This window comes from Rhynchophorus ferrugineus, unplaced genomic scaffold, assembly GCF_030347505.1.
Source record: "Rhynchophorus ferrugineus isolate W39M unplaced genomic scaffold, kcgeb_rfMv2 rfM2, whole genome shotgun sequence".
NCBI classification, from domain to species: Eukaryota; Metazoa; Arthropoda; class Insecta; order Coleoptera; family Curculionidae; genus Rhynchophorus; species Rhynchophorus ferrugineus.
The window spans coordinates 16,843,478-16,860,609 of record NW_027472581.1 but is presented as its reverse complement, the minus strand read 5'-3'; the positions used below and the strand labels follow the sequence as shown (position 1 = coordinate 16,860,609).

Sequence of the window (17,132 nt, the reverse complement as noted above, 5' to 3'; positions counted from 1 at the left end):
AGGGATTACTTTGCGTAAACAATCATAATACAAATATTTTTAGTTAATTGTTCAATTTGGGGTGAACTATTTTCTTAAACAACTTATATGTAAAGTATTTTTTATTAAAAATATGTTAAGTAGTAACTAATGTTTGGTTGTTTCATACATCTTTATATAGATTAATGAATTGAAGAGGAAACTGATAAATAAAACTACTAGTTTTCATATAATAGATTTATTAGAGTGCCACACAAGGCATTTTACTTAATAATATAATATGTAAACAGTTTGAAGTTGATAAACGATAAGAAAAACAATATTTTTGGCATTTACTATTTTTTTTGAATGGCTTGAAATATACACAACCGTGCTTATTTTAAAGAAACATGTTATATGATTAACACAAACCACATCGTCTAATAACAAACATTAGTCTGAAACCTGAAGCAAAATTAGTTTTGTTTACCTGAGTTTTTACATTATTATTTATTATTTTCATATATACGAAAATCAACTAGAAGAACGCTGAATGCGAAGGCAGCTTTAAAAACGTTTAACAACAAATTTAGAGCTGTCTTTACAAATGAACAAAACCAAAGGAGGGATTGTTTACTTCCTCCCTTTTTCTACCAACAAAGGATAGGGAACAGGAAAAAATATAACAATTAGAAAGATTATTCACTTATGCGACACAACACTGTACTAATTTCATTTGAGATACACGAATTCAGCTTTCTTTTTTGTTCTATATTGGCAATGTGTGTGATTATAATAAGGACCCGAAATAACATTAATAAATCGAAATAAGATCTTTGCGAAACGAAAAGGAAATAATTAACATAATAATTTTCAATCAAACTAAAATTTAACATTTCTCTCGATAAGTGCTTTTGGACAAAAAAAAACTCCAGGACAGGAAGAACTTAAGGTTCCGATTCAGATTGTTCTGAAAACCAAACTGCTTTTACTCGTTTTAAATAGACCGACGGATAAATCGAACGCGTGATTTTGTAATAAATATGCCAACCGTGAAAAACACATTGATCCAAAATGATTTTTTTGCCCAACCAAAACGAAAAAACTTACGAAGTAAAGATTGCAATTCTACCGCCTAATTAAGGAAATATGCTGCAAACGAGAATATTTCCATGATTAGACGCGCCTTAGGCTTCCCATCTAGACTAAAAAAAGAAACAAGTAAACAATAGATATAAGCTATATACATTATAACAAATAGGCTAAAATGACGTTACATATCTAATAATTTTTTTTATTTATTTTCGATAAAAAGTAAATGTTGCAGAATATAATTCAGGGGCAATGAAAGATAAAATGGTAAATTTGCACATAATGGAGAGTCTTCGGTTGGAAGTTCATTTGTATTTTTCAGTTTTGGGAAGTGGGATCGTTAAATAATACCACCGCGTTTGCCAATTATATCTTCCCCGCCAAGATTTGTTTCCGCAGCAGATTAAACGATAGATGCGCATCGCGTGTGAACGTCCAGCACTGGCACAACAACACGTCAACGTCCAGGTACCATTTGCTTCGGTTATATAGGCGTCTTATTAACGTCCGATCGCGACACTCGAGTGAACTGTCCGTGAAACGCGACGGTCATAACACCCCAGGCACCCCGTTTGACCGGGCGCAAACTGAGGGGAAGTTGTGGCGGGGCTCAGATCTTCTGAATCTTTTCTCCGACGACGACTGGGTTGTTTCGGCGTATTTCCTGCGCTCCCATTTCCCTGTAATTGAAACTGCAGTCGTGTTTGTCGCTATATCGATGTACAGCACAGAACAATCCTCCACAACGGCATTCGAATCCTACATAATTTGGAGAACAACAAATATTAGTTGAAGACTACTTAACTCTACTCGTATAAACTTATATATTAAATATTCGTTGCATTACCTGTAAGGCCAACCTTCTTGCGGCAGGTCGCGCATCTGTTTTTCTTTTTTTTGGCATCCTTATCACTGTCTTTATCGTCGGAATTACCGGATGTTGCAGAATCCGCGACGTCTGTTGGTGATGCAGGACTTGGTGAGGGTACATCGTCTGTAGTTACTGCCGTTGCCTCTGCTACGTTGGTGAGCTGTGATGTGGATTCTTCAGTGACCTATTATTGATACATTAACAATTAAACATAGATAAATACATAAATCACTTTATATGGAAACAATCTTTCGTTATAATTTTATCTAAACGTTACAAGATATATTTTATTTGACCTGAGTTATTGATTACTGACCCACAACAAATGTATTACACAACATGATCTATATTTAACAGCATCAGTTCCAGAAACGTGGCTTACGAGTAAATAGCGCGTCTACATTAAAATGAAAATGTGAAGAACACACACATTACGTAAAATAAAAATCCACCTGTGGATTCACATTTTCGAAAAGGCTTTCTCCAAAACGAATCTGCCCCATACTTTCACTGGATCCTGATGTCGACGCGGATTTGTTTAAGCTGTCTTTTGACATTCTACTACATACTTGACAAATTTAACATGACATGATGGTAATATTGACAGAACAGTAATCGTCAGTTTTTGATACCAGTAGTTGCAAACAAGGTGTTTTCTAAAAAAAAGATGGCGGATCAATAAATACGTACTGTTTCAACTGCAGACGACAAGGAATTGATGGTGGTCTGTGCTGTAGATGTTTCTCTATAGGAACTGAGGCTGGCTGGCGTATTAGTTGGTAATTGCTGTTTCTTTTTTAGTTGTTCCTGAAAACAACGAATTTCAATTAGTACATCGCTGGATACGTCTGAAATATGTAATAAGACTAGTAGGAAATACGACACTTACTTTATAGCACAGGGAACACAATCCATCAGTTGCCGGACTGCCGTAGAATCCACATCCGGATCGGCAGAGTGCTTGCATAGGGTTCGATTCTCTCTCCATCTTTTTTCAGGTCCTGTCGTTAATCAGCACGATCAAGAGGAATGACGCGCTGATTGGAGCGAGCAGAGCGTTGCTCCCGCTTGTCTTGCCGCGGGTTATCGGAGCGTCGCTGTTAAAACCTGAAACATATTAGGAACTGATAAATTGCCATGCCTTAAAATTGTTCCCGCAGTATGTCAAATCAGTTTTCACTCATAATTGACAGCGTAAAACATCGGTAACAAAAAGACGTTCTGAAGATTATTATATAGATGGTAATACTTAGAGGGATATGAAATATGCTATTGAAATTCAGACTTTGCTTTGGTTTTTTTTTAAAAAAAAAAAGATATGGAAACATAAGATAAGAATAATTGTATCGTTTTATCTTAACTTATTTCATTGAATGTCATAATTAATAGGCGTGTGAAAAAGTAAACCACGTTCTAAACTTCTAAAATTAATTATCAAAACAAACCAGTAGTAGAATCAGTATTTTGTTTAGAGGGCTTATCACATTTAATTTAATATTTGTCATTAGAAGATGATTTTGAAAGGGTTTGGATGTCCTCAAAATCTATAAGTTCGTAGCCGTAAGATAATGTCCTAAGCGTGGTCCATCATACAGATTTCTCGTTTTTAAAATGGCGAAACCAAAATCCAGCTGCATCATTAGTCAGTGATGAGAAAGATTTGCAACTAAAATAACTATAAGCACTGGTAAAAACGAGATTTGATGAAATAAAGCCTCAACGACGAAACGCATCAATAAAAATATTTGCAGAATTAATTGACCAATTTTGGGCTAGTGCCTCCGAAGGCATACGGTCAGTAGAGTAACGGTTCTGCCTCTCATAGGTCGTACCGATAAAGGGAGATGGAGAGAGAGACGGAGAGGAGATTGCCACGACGACCTACTTTCGGTATTGACCGACGACGCCGTCTTGGAGCCACCAGATTTCCTCAATCCTGTTCGTCTTCGGCGTGCAACATCAAGCTGCCACCCTTTTTTTTACTACAGCTTTCATATCCATAATCAAGATAGCCGATAGCCAGTCTTTTTGATATCTGCAGTTGTAACATTTGAAATAATGATTCTGACAATTTTGGAGATTAAAAAAATATTACGAAGTAAGGTGATAATTGTTGTGAATAATCAGGATGACAGGTCAAGTCGGTTCGATATAAACAAGTAAATTCAATGTATTTATTTACTTTGAGGTGTTACTTTATGACAATTATACTGAAAATGAAAAGTTGACAGGGTGACAAGTCATAAAAGGGAGATTTATGATTAAATTTCCATATAAATTAAACATAATAATTTTTCTTTAAGTGGAATTTTTATTGCGTACAATTATATTGTATGTTAGTTCGTTGTGAATTAGACTAGATTAACATTCATTAAATTAATAATTATCTTGGTTTAGTTGATGATTTTAGAATATTTACTAAATATAACGATAGTTTCGAATGAAATAAATCAAGTACCGTTGACGTCCGTAAACTCTAAATCTTTTTTTTTATAAAATACATTTTAATTATAAAAGTGAGTCGAATGAGAAAAACAAATTTGTAGAAAACGAAAAAAAAAAGAACAGAGACCCGTTAGGTATGAAAACTTTTTCGGAAACGTTTCGTAAGATATTTAAAAGTAAATGGAGAGACGGCGACTGTTGGAGCTGAAAAAAAAGCCATTTCGAAACCGTTAACCGTTAACTGCGTCGACTGAATCGCAGGCAACAGCGGCTATGGCAGCATTCGGGTCAAGGAGAGAGAGAAACCTCTCGCGGGTGCCGATATGACTTTTATCTTTCCACGCTGTTTAACGACGAATATTATCTCGATTGCTTTTGTCGAAGCAGTCGAGTAATAATAAGGGAGTCCGAATACCGTAACTGGACGAGGAAAACAATTGGGGCGTGTCGTGGCCAAAACTTACGACGGAGAAAAATCACTTACTGCTATTGTTTCATTATATTTATGTTTAGAAATCGACGCAAATTAAAAATGACCGACAATATGTCAACGTTTTATGAACACAAACCTTAAAACAAGATCCCTCCATCTATCAACTGACAATAAACCTCTCATTCAATATCCAACGTATAATTATTAAAGAATAAATATTCATTAAGATAATATATATCGTTGGAACACAAACTATGAATATGATCCATTTATAAGACTGACTCTGATAAATTCTAATGACTAACTGAACGGATATTCTTATAATCAAATAATGAGTAGATTTGTTTGAATGAGAAGAATGAGTTTGATTAAAATTATAAAATCCTGACTGACCCTTTTCCGAGTTTATTGACAATTATTATATTCTATTTATTATAGATACCTGTTTCAACAATACATGAGAATTGAGGTACAAAACATTTCGCGTTCAAATAAAACACAATATCAGATGAATTATGAAAAGAAATATAAAAATATCAATAAAAATAATGATGAACGTAATAGTAGAGTGCTTTAATGAAAAAGTATTTTTTAAAAACACAACAATAAAGCATACTTTTCTGAATTATTAGTGTCAGTTTTTAAATATCAGCTTTCTGTGATAAGATTTAAAACAGCGTCTTGAACTTAAATTGATCGAAGAAGGGAATAATTTGCGGATTATTGATTTTTCTACAGCTTTTATTCTATTGATAATTTATTCATATCAGTAAAACACTAATCGCAGCAGATAGTAGTAGGGGTAGTTTCTCCATATGGAGAGGCATGCTGTTGACATACGACGGGGTATTCAGAATAATTCAGAAGAATGTAGGAATAACTAATGTGAAAATATCTGAAACGACTCGAAACAAACTCGTGGCTTATATAACCGATGATTTTATTGATCGATATAATGTTTTCTATTTACAACCACTTTGATGAATAACGCGTAACCACAATATGGTAAGTTAAAATGTAACAACGGCTAGCATGAGTAAAGAAAGAACATAGAATATTGCAAAATTAACAAAATATTCCGATGTGGATATAAAATATTCTGATACAGAAAATTAATTTTTTTTGAATATTATTCAAAGGCATGGATTTTCAATCTTCAAGTTCCACGCCATGGCAGATTGGATAGTTGATTTTTATCCAAATTTTAAAATTTGTTCTGAAAATCTCTCTCAAGTACCAATCTTTAAATGTAACCATCTACTAACCCTATCGTTCTTGTGTCAAAATTTCCTTATTTGTTAGTTTACAAAAATTATAAGTAAAACAAATTCTTTAAAAAATATATTTTTCTGTTCAAGTAGGCGTTATTTCACTACATTATTCATTTCATATCAATTATATTGAAATTGCGAGTATGTTATGCTGATATGAGCAATTTAGACCTTACCAAACTACACCTTCTTTTTTATTTAAAATTTTTAATTATTTTTGGGAATGTTCAGGATATCAATATATTCTAAAATAATTATACAATCTATTCTGTTATTTAACACTCAGAATGCATCTACATCAGAATAACCTCTTGAGAATAAGCAGCAGATGACCCAAATAAATGTAATGAAATCAGAGCAACTACAAGACTGCAATCACGTAAACCACGGTCAGACCATTCCTGCACGTTTATGCCTCAATGAATGTGTATTCTTTCATGACCATTGGTTATCAGACTAATTTATGACATCATTAATAAAAAATATCTTGAAATTACTAAACAAGATGCGTCAAAACATTATATAAAGGGGTTTCCTTCCCTGAACTAAAAAGAAAATAATAGGCTCATATTCTGCACTACCTGGAAGGATTAACGGTTCACTGACCGCTTCATCGAAACTCTTGTTGCCGTTGTCAGGACCTTATTATGCAAGTAGACTTGAGCTAGATTTTTGTATAAAAACAATTAGTAAAATGGAGGATGTATTATAAAACTGTACAAAAAAAACTTAATTAACTCTAACTTAATAAACTAACTCTTTAATTATTACCACTTTCAGTCCGGGACATATAGTAATTTAGGTGTGCTATATAATTATTAAAATAACAAATCAGAGCATGTTAACGTAGACATTTTCGTCAATGCAGTGTACCTTTAAACATTAAAAATTCGTCGTCGACGTCCCCGAAGTTAAGAGAACGAACAACAGAAAGAGCACCACAGGTGGTGTTGGTTGAAAATAGAGAGAAAAAAGATGAAAGACTGGAACCCATCTGCAGTCGTTCGGTTTCCAGTTGTTTTCACCTTGCATCTGGCCATTGTTTATTCGTCTCGGAGGGGAAAAGTCTGGTATGAGGGAGTGCATTGTGCACTGCAGCCACTTGCCCTAGCAACTGATTTTTCGGGTGGGTCATTACTCCGAACAGTTTAGAAAATAATATTTAATAAATAAACCCGCGTAACTTTCAAAAAACAAGAAACAATAATTCCACAATATAATAAGTACAAAAAGGAAGTATAGTAGGACACACAAGAAATATTCACTCATAAATATAATCGCAAATAAAAATTCTAATAAACTGACAAAAATATTTCGAGTTCAGCAATTACTGTGATGTTTTTAACTAATGGGAAAACTTAACTAAAATTGTTATAGTATTAATTAATGTTATTTAGAATTGAATAAATATTATAATAAAAATTATATATAAAAAATAATGATTTATAAATCAAGTACATCCAATTTTGTAAAACTATGTAGTATTAAAGTAATTATTAAAAGTTACATATCAATTAAAACAAAGAGAACTAATAGTGTTTGTTATAACCGAATAAATGTTAATTATTCTCGTAGTCATTGATTTCAAGTGGTTGTTCCAGATTTTAAATTGAGTTATGTCAAGGCGTACGGAATCCTAAGATGGTTAAGTGTAGGATTAATTGAACTTGTTTAGATCGGCAAAACAAAGAGTGCGATGGGCGATGTAAGTTGAACGCCCTTTATAAGCGTATAACGTGCGATCGACCTTGGCAGGTGATGGTCCTACGAAGGAAAAACCGGTATCCACGTCCGCCGCCAACGAAACGCCGTTTGTTTTTCGATAAACTTAGCGGAAATAATGAAATACAAAGAAAAAAAAACGCTAAAGACGACCGCCGCCAATGTACGACGTTCGAATCATTATCACAGACCGATGGAGATGACGTACCTTAGGGTTTGTTGATTACAAGGGCGTTGTAAGATGTTGCTTTGAATAATTCACTAATAGTTTTATAACTAGGTCCCTTTCTTATGGATACACAAAGCACGAAGATGATTAACCGTAAATATTCTTAAATGAACAGGAAAAATAGAATTTTAATAGTTGCCCTAATTGATTTTTAATAGTTTCAATGGAAGCAGGCATTTAGAATTAGTATAAATGCATTGCTTTTATTTGATAAATCTTTCCATAATTACTAATTAAATATGAATAGGGACGACACCAATTTTAATTTTAAAATTCAATCGACGTTACCAATTTTTTTACGAGACACATTTAGTGCATTTGTTTATCTCATACATACCAAAACAATAATACGACTAGCTTGAAAGTCCAACGATTCACGTTGGCTGATAATCCGCCTCTGGATATTTATAAATTGCAACCGAAAAAAATGTTATTTTTGGACGACTATCAAGAAAAACAAAACAAGTCGGTCGTCTCTTCCTTTGCTACGCCGCGTTCTATTTCCAGTTTATTATGGTCCAGAAGAACCGTTTCGTACGCGTTATACCATGTGAATATCTCATCGAAACACGAGAAAAATGTAAAATATCATGAGACCCTCGTATAAGTTGCCAGAGCACCGTTACTTGGTCACAATCGAAACCGCTTGTACGTCAGAGGTATTCGAACTTCTTGTTTTTTAATTTTTTACCGAAAGTAGGATCTGTCCCAGTTTCCTACTTTTTTGGTAATGGTGCATATCTCGGTGGATACGGCGATGATTCGAACCGAAAACCGCATTCTTTCATGCTTAATGAATCAACGGAATCTCATCTCTAATTAGATTTTTTCCTTAATTGTCTTTTGAACACACATTCGAAAATGGAGAATTTGACTGTTGGAGTAAATAAATTATCGACAGACGATTTTCAAAAAAGTTAGATCAATCAATTAGAAACAATATTAATAATATGGACATGGTTATTGAGTTTTGCATTTAGTCTTTGTTCGAATGAAACAATAATAATGGTATACAAATAATCAACACTTGCTGGAAAAACACATTACGATCACGTAAGATGTACATGAACAAAGATAAAACAGTTATCTATAGTTATAATAGCCTGTAATAGTCATCGGTTCTTAAGATTGACGTGAGTCACGTTGATGATTAGCGACTATATTTTTACTTTCTCCAAGAGCGACTACGCAGCTTGACTGAAATTTTTCGAAATTCTAGAAATGTTCCGAATAATTGTGCTGATATTGCAAATCACGCCAATCGTTTTTGTTAAGAACGTGAGAGGACATGCGACAATGCTTATTAAATCAAGGTGAATGCGTCATTCGAGAACGGTAGAAAATGGTCGAGTCGCAATTCTACACACACACACACACTCACACAAAGAAGATTCCAGGTACTTACGTTCCGTTATGCAGCAATGGAAGTTCAATAAGATTCCAACACGTAATTCCTTTGAGCGAGATTCCAAAACTATAACGAATACGCCTTTCCGTATTTTCCGTTCGCACCAAAACCACTGAAACAGCTGTTTCGCGATTTTTCCTAATAAACTCTTCTCTCTCTGTCGGTTCCGCGAAGCAAGTGCTTGCCTACGCCAATGGCACGTCAGTCGAATCACAGCCCACTCCGATAATTACGTCCACGTAATTGGCTAGAGACACCACTAAGACCGAATGTCGAACGCTCCAACTTTAATCTCGATTGAGTACGATCTAAATATTTTACGAGTGACCGAAAATTATAGGAAAAATTGATAATAGAAAGAAAAAACACACAATGCACAGAAATGAGACGCGAAGCGGCCCACACCGTAGGGCCCGTTTTAACAGACTGACGTTCGTAGTCCAATCGGGTTGGGTCGAGAACCCAACGAAGCTTCGAGAGAGGGGAGTGCGCATGCGCTCAGGAGCCGAAAATTAACGAACGAACCAATATACACGCGATCGCCTTGCCACGTTGCCGGATTTACTCTAAAGTAATTCTATTGCGGAATTCATTATTAAATTAAATGAAAAAAGGAGTAATTTATTTCTGAATATTACAACTATATCACGAAAATAATTTTTAATTGCAAATAATTATACGAAATTTTCCTAAAATTAATTAAATAATAAATTTACCAAGAAGCGTCAAAAACAGAACAGAAAGCAAAAGTGATAATTAATTATTTTGGAACTAATTCTAAGAAAATCTGAAATGGTAAATGCAATATTTCATATAAAATATAATTAAATGAGAATTGTTTCGCCTATATTTTAATGACAATAATTTTGTATTAAAATTAGGAGTAAATCTGGCAATGTCACATACACAAGACCATGGAATTGTGGAGTAATCATCATGGCGGACGGGCGAGTTTGGAAAGCGGTTCTATATGCCAGTAGCGTAGAAATTACGACGCAATATGGGCTAAATTTAAATCAACGAAATTTCAAAAGTTCATTTTTCCCATAGTTTTTGGTCTTTCTTCGATTGAGAACGTGACCAGGCGTCAATTTCCTCAAACAACAACACTTCGCTCGTAAATTCTTTTAGGAACAAACCGATGTCTTATTTGGCCTGACAATAGACTTTTAAATTAGTTTTATTGGGAAATGCAGAAATATTCGATATGTTTCTATGCGAAGACGAAAATTAGTCAATACAATAGCATCGGTGAAAATAAAAACAGTATATCAGACAATTCCATTGTCATGTTTTGAAAAACAAATAAATCTCGGTTTGCGTTGAAAGTGAAATGCGTTTATATAAACAAAAACAATTCCGTCGTGATATCGGGAACAAACAAGGAGGTCCAGTTAAACTGAAACGATTTGAAAACATCCTTAAATTGGGAATAAGATGTGTGGTATCACATTTCTGTTAGATATCATGTAATTTGAAAATGTATAGTAGAGTATTGTCTATGCTGAAAACCTTATTAAATTATTTTAAAAAAGTGTTTAAAACATTTAGTAACCTTTGGTTTAAAACAATTACACTTAAACATAGTCAAACTCTAAAGCTTTCATTTGTTGTTTTTTGGGTTATAATAATTTCAGAAAAAATATATTATTTTTATGCAAATCGTTTCACGAAAAACGAAGGTTGTTGGCGGATTTCTTGAATCAACTAAATCTTGATTATAAACATAGTTGTTTTTCCACTATGTTGTCTACGTTCTATCTGGTGTGTTTACTAAATGCAGCTATTAAATTAGTTTTTGATATTTCCCATTGGCAGTATACTTTGTTTTATTAGCCTTCTTATTTTTGTCGAAAGCAATGTTTTGCGCACAAATATTTTGTACATCATTGCAGATGCCTTTGCCTCCTATATTGTCTTTAAAAAACAAAAAAAAACATTCCTTCATTCTAAAAATTAAACAAAGTTTATTTTTGAATTAGTTGTTGAGAAATAATATAATGTAGTCTGATATATAAGAATGTATTTTAATATGATCCTCCAATAATAAGGTTTATTTTACTGAGGCAAGTTCAGGGTGTTTTCGCAATGCTAATAAATTTAATCTACTAATTTTTTTGCTATTGCATCTCGTAAATTTGATGAATTGTATACGTGAAATATAAAAACAGTACGTGTTGTGTTACAAACTACGCGATATAGTTGTATTCTTTTATTTTAACTAGGCATGACTATGTGCTTTATCTAAAACAAATAATAAACTTATACATAAAATTTTGAGAGCTTTACAAATATTAAAATATTTAAATATAGACTTTTTTTACCTGAATCTATCAAACAAATAATACTTATGTCTAAAATAACAACATTTTAAGAGTTTTGGAAATATAAAAAATATATAAGTAATTTTTGTATAACTCATATTGTTAGGCATAGTTGATCTGATGAAGAAATAAATATATACAATCAAGTTCACATTTATCAACGTGTTACGTCGCTTTAAATAATTTATCTTTTTCATTGTTTGAAATTTGTAGAAGATCATAACAAAAGCCTTTGTAAAATATTGGGAGTTTTCAAGTAGTTAAAAACGAAGTTATCACAATATGTACACAACAATAAGTACAGATATAAAGGAATTATTTAATATTTTTTGAATATATCCCATTACATTCATTGTTTTAGGTTTATAATCAATGGATTTGTATTAATATTAATTAAAATCCTGTGGAGTTTTAGGAACGCTCTTTTTTACTATAAGTAAATATAATTATATCGAATATCGAACAAAAGAAGGGGAGTTTTTGAAATGTTCAATATACTACCGATAGTTCTGCCAAAAAGTATAGTTATTCTTATATTAATAGATTAATTTTATTCTAAATATAAAGTATACATATATATATATATATATATATATATATATATATATATCGTATTTAACGGCGATTTGCATTCGTCATTCGTATTTACGTGTGATTACTTGAAGCTAATAATAATATTAATAAAAATAAATAGAGTTTTCGAAATACCATGATCTCCTTCGCCAAATCGTAATATTTCGAAAAAAAAGTATATGTAAAAAAACTTCCATTACAGAGAAACAAAAACAGACCAAATGCGTCTTTTATCTCGCAGAACGACGCGTTTGCAGTCGGCGTAGGTCGTCGTTCGGAATTATACGCAAATATTTGTCGGTACTTTCAGCTATTTACTTGAATATTGAACTTTTTGATGTCGCTATGTAGGAAAATAATGATAATTTCTGTAAATGCGTTGGGAAAGGCAAACGGTCGCCGATATCCGAAACAAACAACGAAATAATTTTACGGTCGTTTCGCAGAAACGACATAAAATCTACGAATATCGAGTAGATGGGCCTGAGGGTATCACGGTTTTTACCTACTGGATCCTTTATAGAGAAGGGTCAGGGATCATTATTGAAAAAAGATATTGCTCGTCATTTTATACGATAGCTATATAATTAATATTGATCAATCTATTATAGTGTTGTAAAGTGTACCTCTTTAGTGACTGAAATTAAAGGAATTTTATATTGGAAGCTTGGTATTTTTATTGGGAATTTTATCATATTATAAAGACATAAAAGTAACATTGACATATTTTAAAATTCTCAAAAAGGTTAATTGTAAATTGGTTTTAAAGAATTTTCTTTATTGCTAAAATATTCGTACTACTTTTTTTTACATATTTTAAAGTCTCCTTTTACCAACTATGGGTTTATCTGGGCGAGACCTACTATTTAACGTGGGCTCCGAACCACGGTTCTCATAAGATGCATCTCATAAGATGTGAAGTAGGGGAAAATATCAATATTTCGATAGTTTAAAAAATATCGATATATCGATTTCGATTTTTTCACAATAACAAAAGTTGCTTCACTCAAAATGCTATAATTCAAAAACTAATGATCCGACAGCTGTCAAATTTATACACACATCTTTAGAGGGTTAAGGCTAACTAAAATACATATGGATTTAATTCTAGTAGCGCCATCTATGTGTCAGGCCGGGGACTTTTTAGGTGATCTGTTAGGGATGCTGATATATCGATATTTTAAAAAACGTTTTATAACATTTTAAGCGATTTAAAATCAAAAGTTATCAATAAAAATTATTGATATTTTTTACAAAGTTGAAAAAATTACTAGATTACACTAAAAGAAGATTCTTAATGTAAAATCAATCAACATTTAAACAATGAAAATTATATTAATATAATAAATTTTAATAAATGCTATATATACACCCCTTAACAAGAATCTTAAAAAATACATTAAATGCAATTTTTGTTTACATTATATTATGACTCATACATTTTATGGAGACGAGGCAATACCTAATGCCTCACTTAACTACCTCAATATTGTTTACTTTCCCTAGCCTTTAAGCTATCTCTTTTATTTTATTCCAATGTTCTGCAATTTCAGTAACGTCACGGTAATTTAACAGATACATTTTTAATAATGTAAATTTTAAACCTTTTCGTTGTGCAATACATAACGGTTTTCAGGATGAGAGAAGTTGATATAATCTTAATAGGAAAATATGAGGAATTCGTTTTCAAGATAATAAAAAAAAACTTTAATTATTTAAGAAACGGTCAAAACCTTTCACAATAAAAAGTATCTATACAGCCAATGTAAACTAATCAATAAATTGCATTGCGAAATGTTTTTCTAGAAACCCTTGATAAGTTTTTTAATTTTATTTATTATTTAAAATAAATTAAATGCAATTTTTATTTATATTATGCTATGACTAACCTAATGCTAGGATACATTAATTAACAAATATCTCCGGATTTGGTGCATGCGCATATTGAGCATTTATTTTTCAGAGAATAATTCAAGTTTGGGGCATGCGTATGAACAGGTTAATTTAATTTTTTATATATATATAAATTATTAATAATTTATTTAATTTTGATGATTTAATAATTTAACAATATATAAGGAACGAAATAAACATTGAAAAATTACTTCAAAGTAATCAGTTGGTAGTGGTTAAAATAATATTGTAAAAAGATAATTTCGTTATTTCATATCCTTTTAAAAATGTATTTTTAAACGTTTTGCTTTACAGTACGTAACATTTTTTAGGATAAAATTTTACAATAGGATAAAGATTAAAAAACACTTTAAAACCCAAAAGATGAGGAATTTATATTCAATATAATAAAAAATATATATTAAAAGATCTATAAATGGTCAATAGGCTCGAGATATATTTTCCTTACCTAATATTTTTTTAGGTGCTTATAATAGAAATTAAAACTAATCAAATCAATTAAATTACTCGAATGCCGATTTGATGTATATAGCATACTATTACCATTTATAGTACCCTCTAAATATTGTACATTGAAAAGTTTTAGAAAAGTTCTTAGAAACCTCTGTGTGTTGTCTTTCTATTACTTTTTGAAGATGCCGAACCCAAACAGTCATATTTATTTAGATTTGTTTTGTTGGTAATTTAATTTTGTGTGTATGTCACAAAATTATATTATTATTTTTGTATTGTTTGGGCTCGGTATCAACTTCAAACTGATCAGTTGGTAGTAGTTAAAATAAAATTGTAAATATATAAATAGTTTTAGGTAGGTATTAAGCTAAATTGTGTGTATATAGTAGAATATAAAACACGCATAGTACAAGGTTAAATAAGTCTTTTTTAAATTTTATTTAGTTATTACGATTATTATGTACATATTTTATTTGAAAACTTTTTTGTGTTAAAAATCTAAGTTCGATTATTTTATAAATTTTAGTGAGTTCCTTATTTATTTTTTGAAGACGGTTCAATTTTTTTGGTAAAAATACTCCATTTTTTTCTTTTTGGAGTTAGATATTTACTCAATAAATTACGCTATTGTTTTATTAAGTATTACAATGGATAGCCCAAGTAAAAGTGCAGCCCGTATGAGGAAAATTAGGAATAAAGAAACAATGATTGAAAATAGGGAACGCTTCAGTTCCCGGGGTCCGCTAGTCAAATCACCTAGTCTAGGTGATTTGGCATATGTTCCAACCAAACTAGAACAAAATTGTTGCTCACTCCGTTGGAAACCGAACCCAAGACCTCCGCGTGTGAGCTTAACGGTCTAATCGTTACACTGTAGGAACAGTATTTCTACTTCTCATATCATATAGGTAGTGCTTAAAGCAAACTAACTGGCTTTTACACTAAACCACTTCCGATTTTCCGCCACATCAGTTCAGTAATAATGTATATCTGATTATTTTAGATAAAAAATATGTGAGAACTTTGTACGTGCCTTTACAATTTGAAGGTTTCCCTCGATTTCATTCCCTTCCCCCTATCAGATCCTGACTTGGTTCCAACGGAACTACTTTGGAAATGCATTCTTATGAATAAAACAACAATTTTGAAAATCGCTCAATAATTGAGAAATCGGCGAATATACATTAATGAAAATATACAGCCGAACATAGAACCTCTTGCTTTTTTGTCGGTTAAAAATAAATTACCGAGAAATTAGAAGAGAAATATCACACAAAATATATTATCAATTACAGTTTACTTTAATATCATATCGTAATCTGATATTATGTATTATTGTATTAGATGCGTAATAGCTCTGAACTCATTTTTACACCGTTAACTAAGTTTGTGCTTATATGTAATATTTGCTGTAAGCTTAATCTACAAGTCTCTACTTATTCACTCCACGATAAAAAACTGTAGAATGTAGAATAGTATTTGTGTCAAAGATTGGAACAACGAAAAATAATGTTATTATGATATTATATATATATAAACAATATTTAGAATTTCGAAACTAGATTTTGATTTAATTTGATGTCTGGTGAACAGTGAACGAGGTATACATAGCTAAGAAAAATTGTTCTTCCTTATGGATTGATGGTAATTAATATAATATTAATATATAAAACTATATAATTTATATAGACGGAACACATATCACAAATAGAAGAAATTATAAATTATTAACAGTAAATTTGTAAATATTTTAAAGCATTGTTAAACATTAAGCTTTTTAATGATTAATGTCACAAGATATGGGACTATATGACATTTTGCTGTTTGAACATTGTATCAACTTTTTGATAATTTACTTTATAGACCGAAGTTTTGAAAACCAATAGTTAAGTTAATAATTGTATATACATTTCTTTAATATACACTTCTAAATTGTGAAAAACAAATTACCTAATTGTGTTATTGTTGTTGTTTTAATATACCATTTTCATACACCAACATGTATCACCTCATTTAAGATCATGTGTACTTATATTTTATGCTCGGAAGATGTTAAAATTCTAAAAATAATCTTACTTTGTGTGATTTTTTATCTAAAATAATCAGATATTTGTGTATAATGTTATTGCTGAGTTGATGAGACGGAAAATCGGAAGTCGTTCAGTGTGAAAGTTATTCAGTTTACTTTTAAGCGCTAACTATAGCATATAAGACTTCATAGAAATATTGTAGTCAGCTGCTTTTAATGGTTAGAGCGTTCAGCTTCCAAACGGTGGTCGCGGGTTCGATTCCTGACGGGGACAATAACTTTTTGTTGTTCTAATTTGGTTAGAACATTTGTCAAAGCACCTAGGCTAGGCAGCGAACCCCGGGGCTTCAATCATTGCTTCTTTATTCCTATTTTTCCTCATACGGGCTGCACCTTTACTTGGCCTCATC

At 31.7% G+C, this 17,132-nt stretch overlaps 1 protein-coding gene across 6 annotated transcripts in view; it reads right to left on the bottom strand.

The window, feature by feature from the left end:
• Nucleotides 1-201: 201 nt before the first annotated feature.
• drn (zinc finger AN1-type doctor no) overlaps nucleotides 202-17,132 on the bottom strand; it is a 155,336-nt gene continuing 138,405 nt past the window's right edge. For 5 of the 6 annotated variants that reach the window (XM_076394014.1, XM_076394018.1, XM_076394016.1 and 2 more), the window contains 4 exons: nucleotides 2,811-3,028; nucleotides 2,612-2,728; nucleotides 1,898-2,105; nucleotides 202-1,809 (listed from right to left, as the gene is read on the bottom strand). In XM_076394014.1, the coding sequence (XP_076250129.1) occupies nucleotides 1,661-1,809; nucleotides 1,898-2,105; nucleotides 2,612-2,728; nucleotides 2,811-2,909 (573 nt within the window). In that variant the 5' untranslated portion in view covers nucleotides 2,910-3,028 and the 3' untranslated portion in view covers nucleotides 202-1,660. Of the gene's footprint in view, nucleotides 1,810-1,897; nucleotides 2,106-2,611; nucleotides 2,729-2,810; nucleotides 3,029-9,426; nucleotides 11,367-17,132 lie in introns of those variants that run through there. The other variant, XM_076394013.1, reaches the window with a different exon arrangement.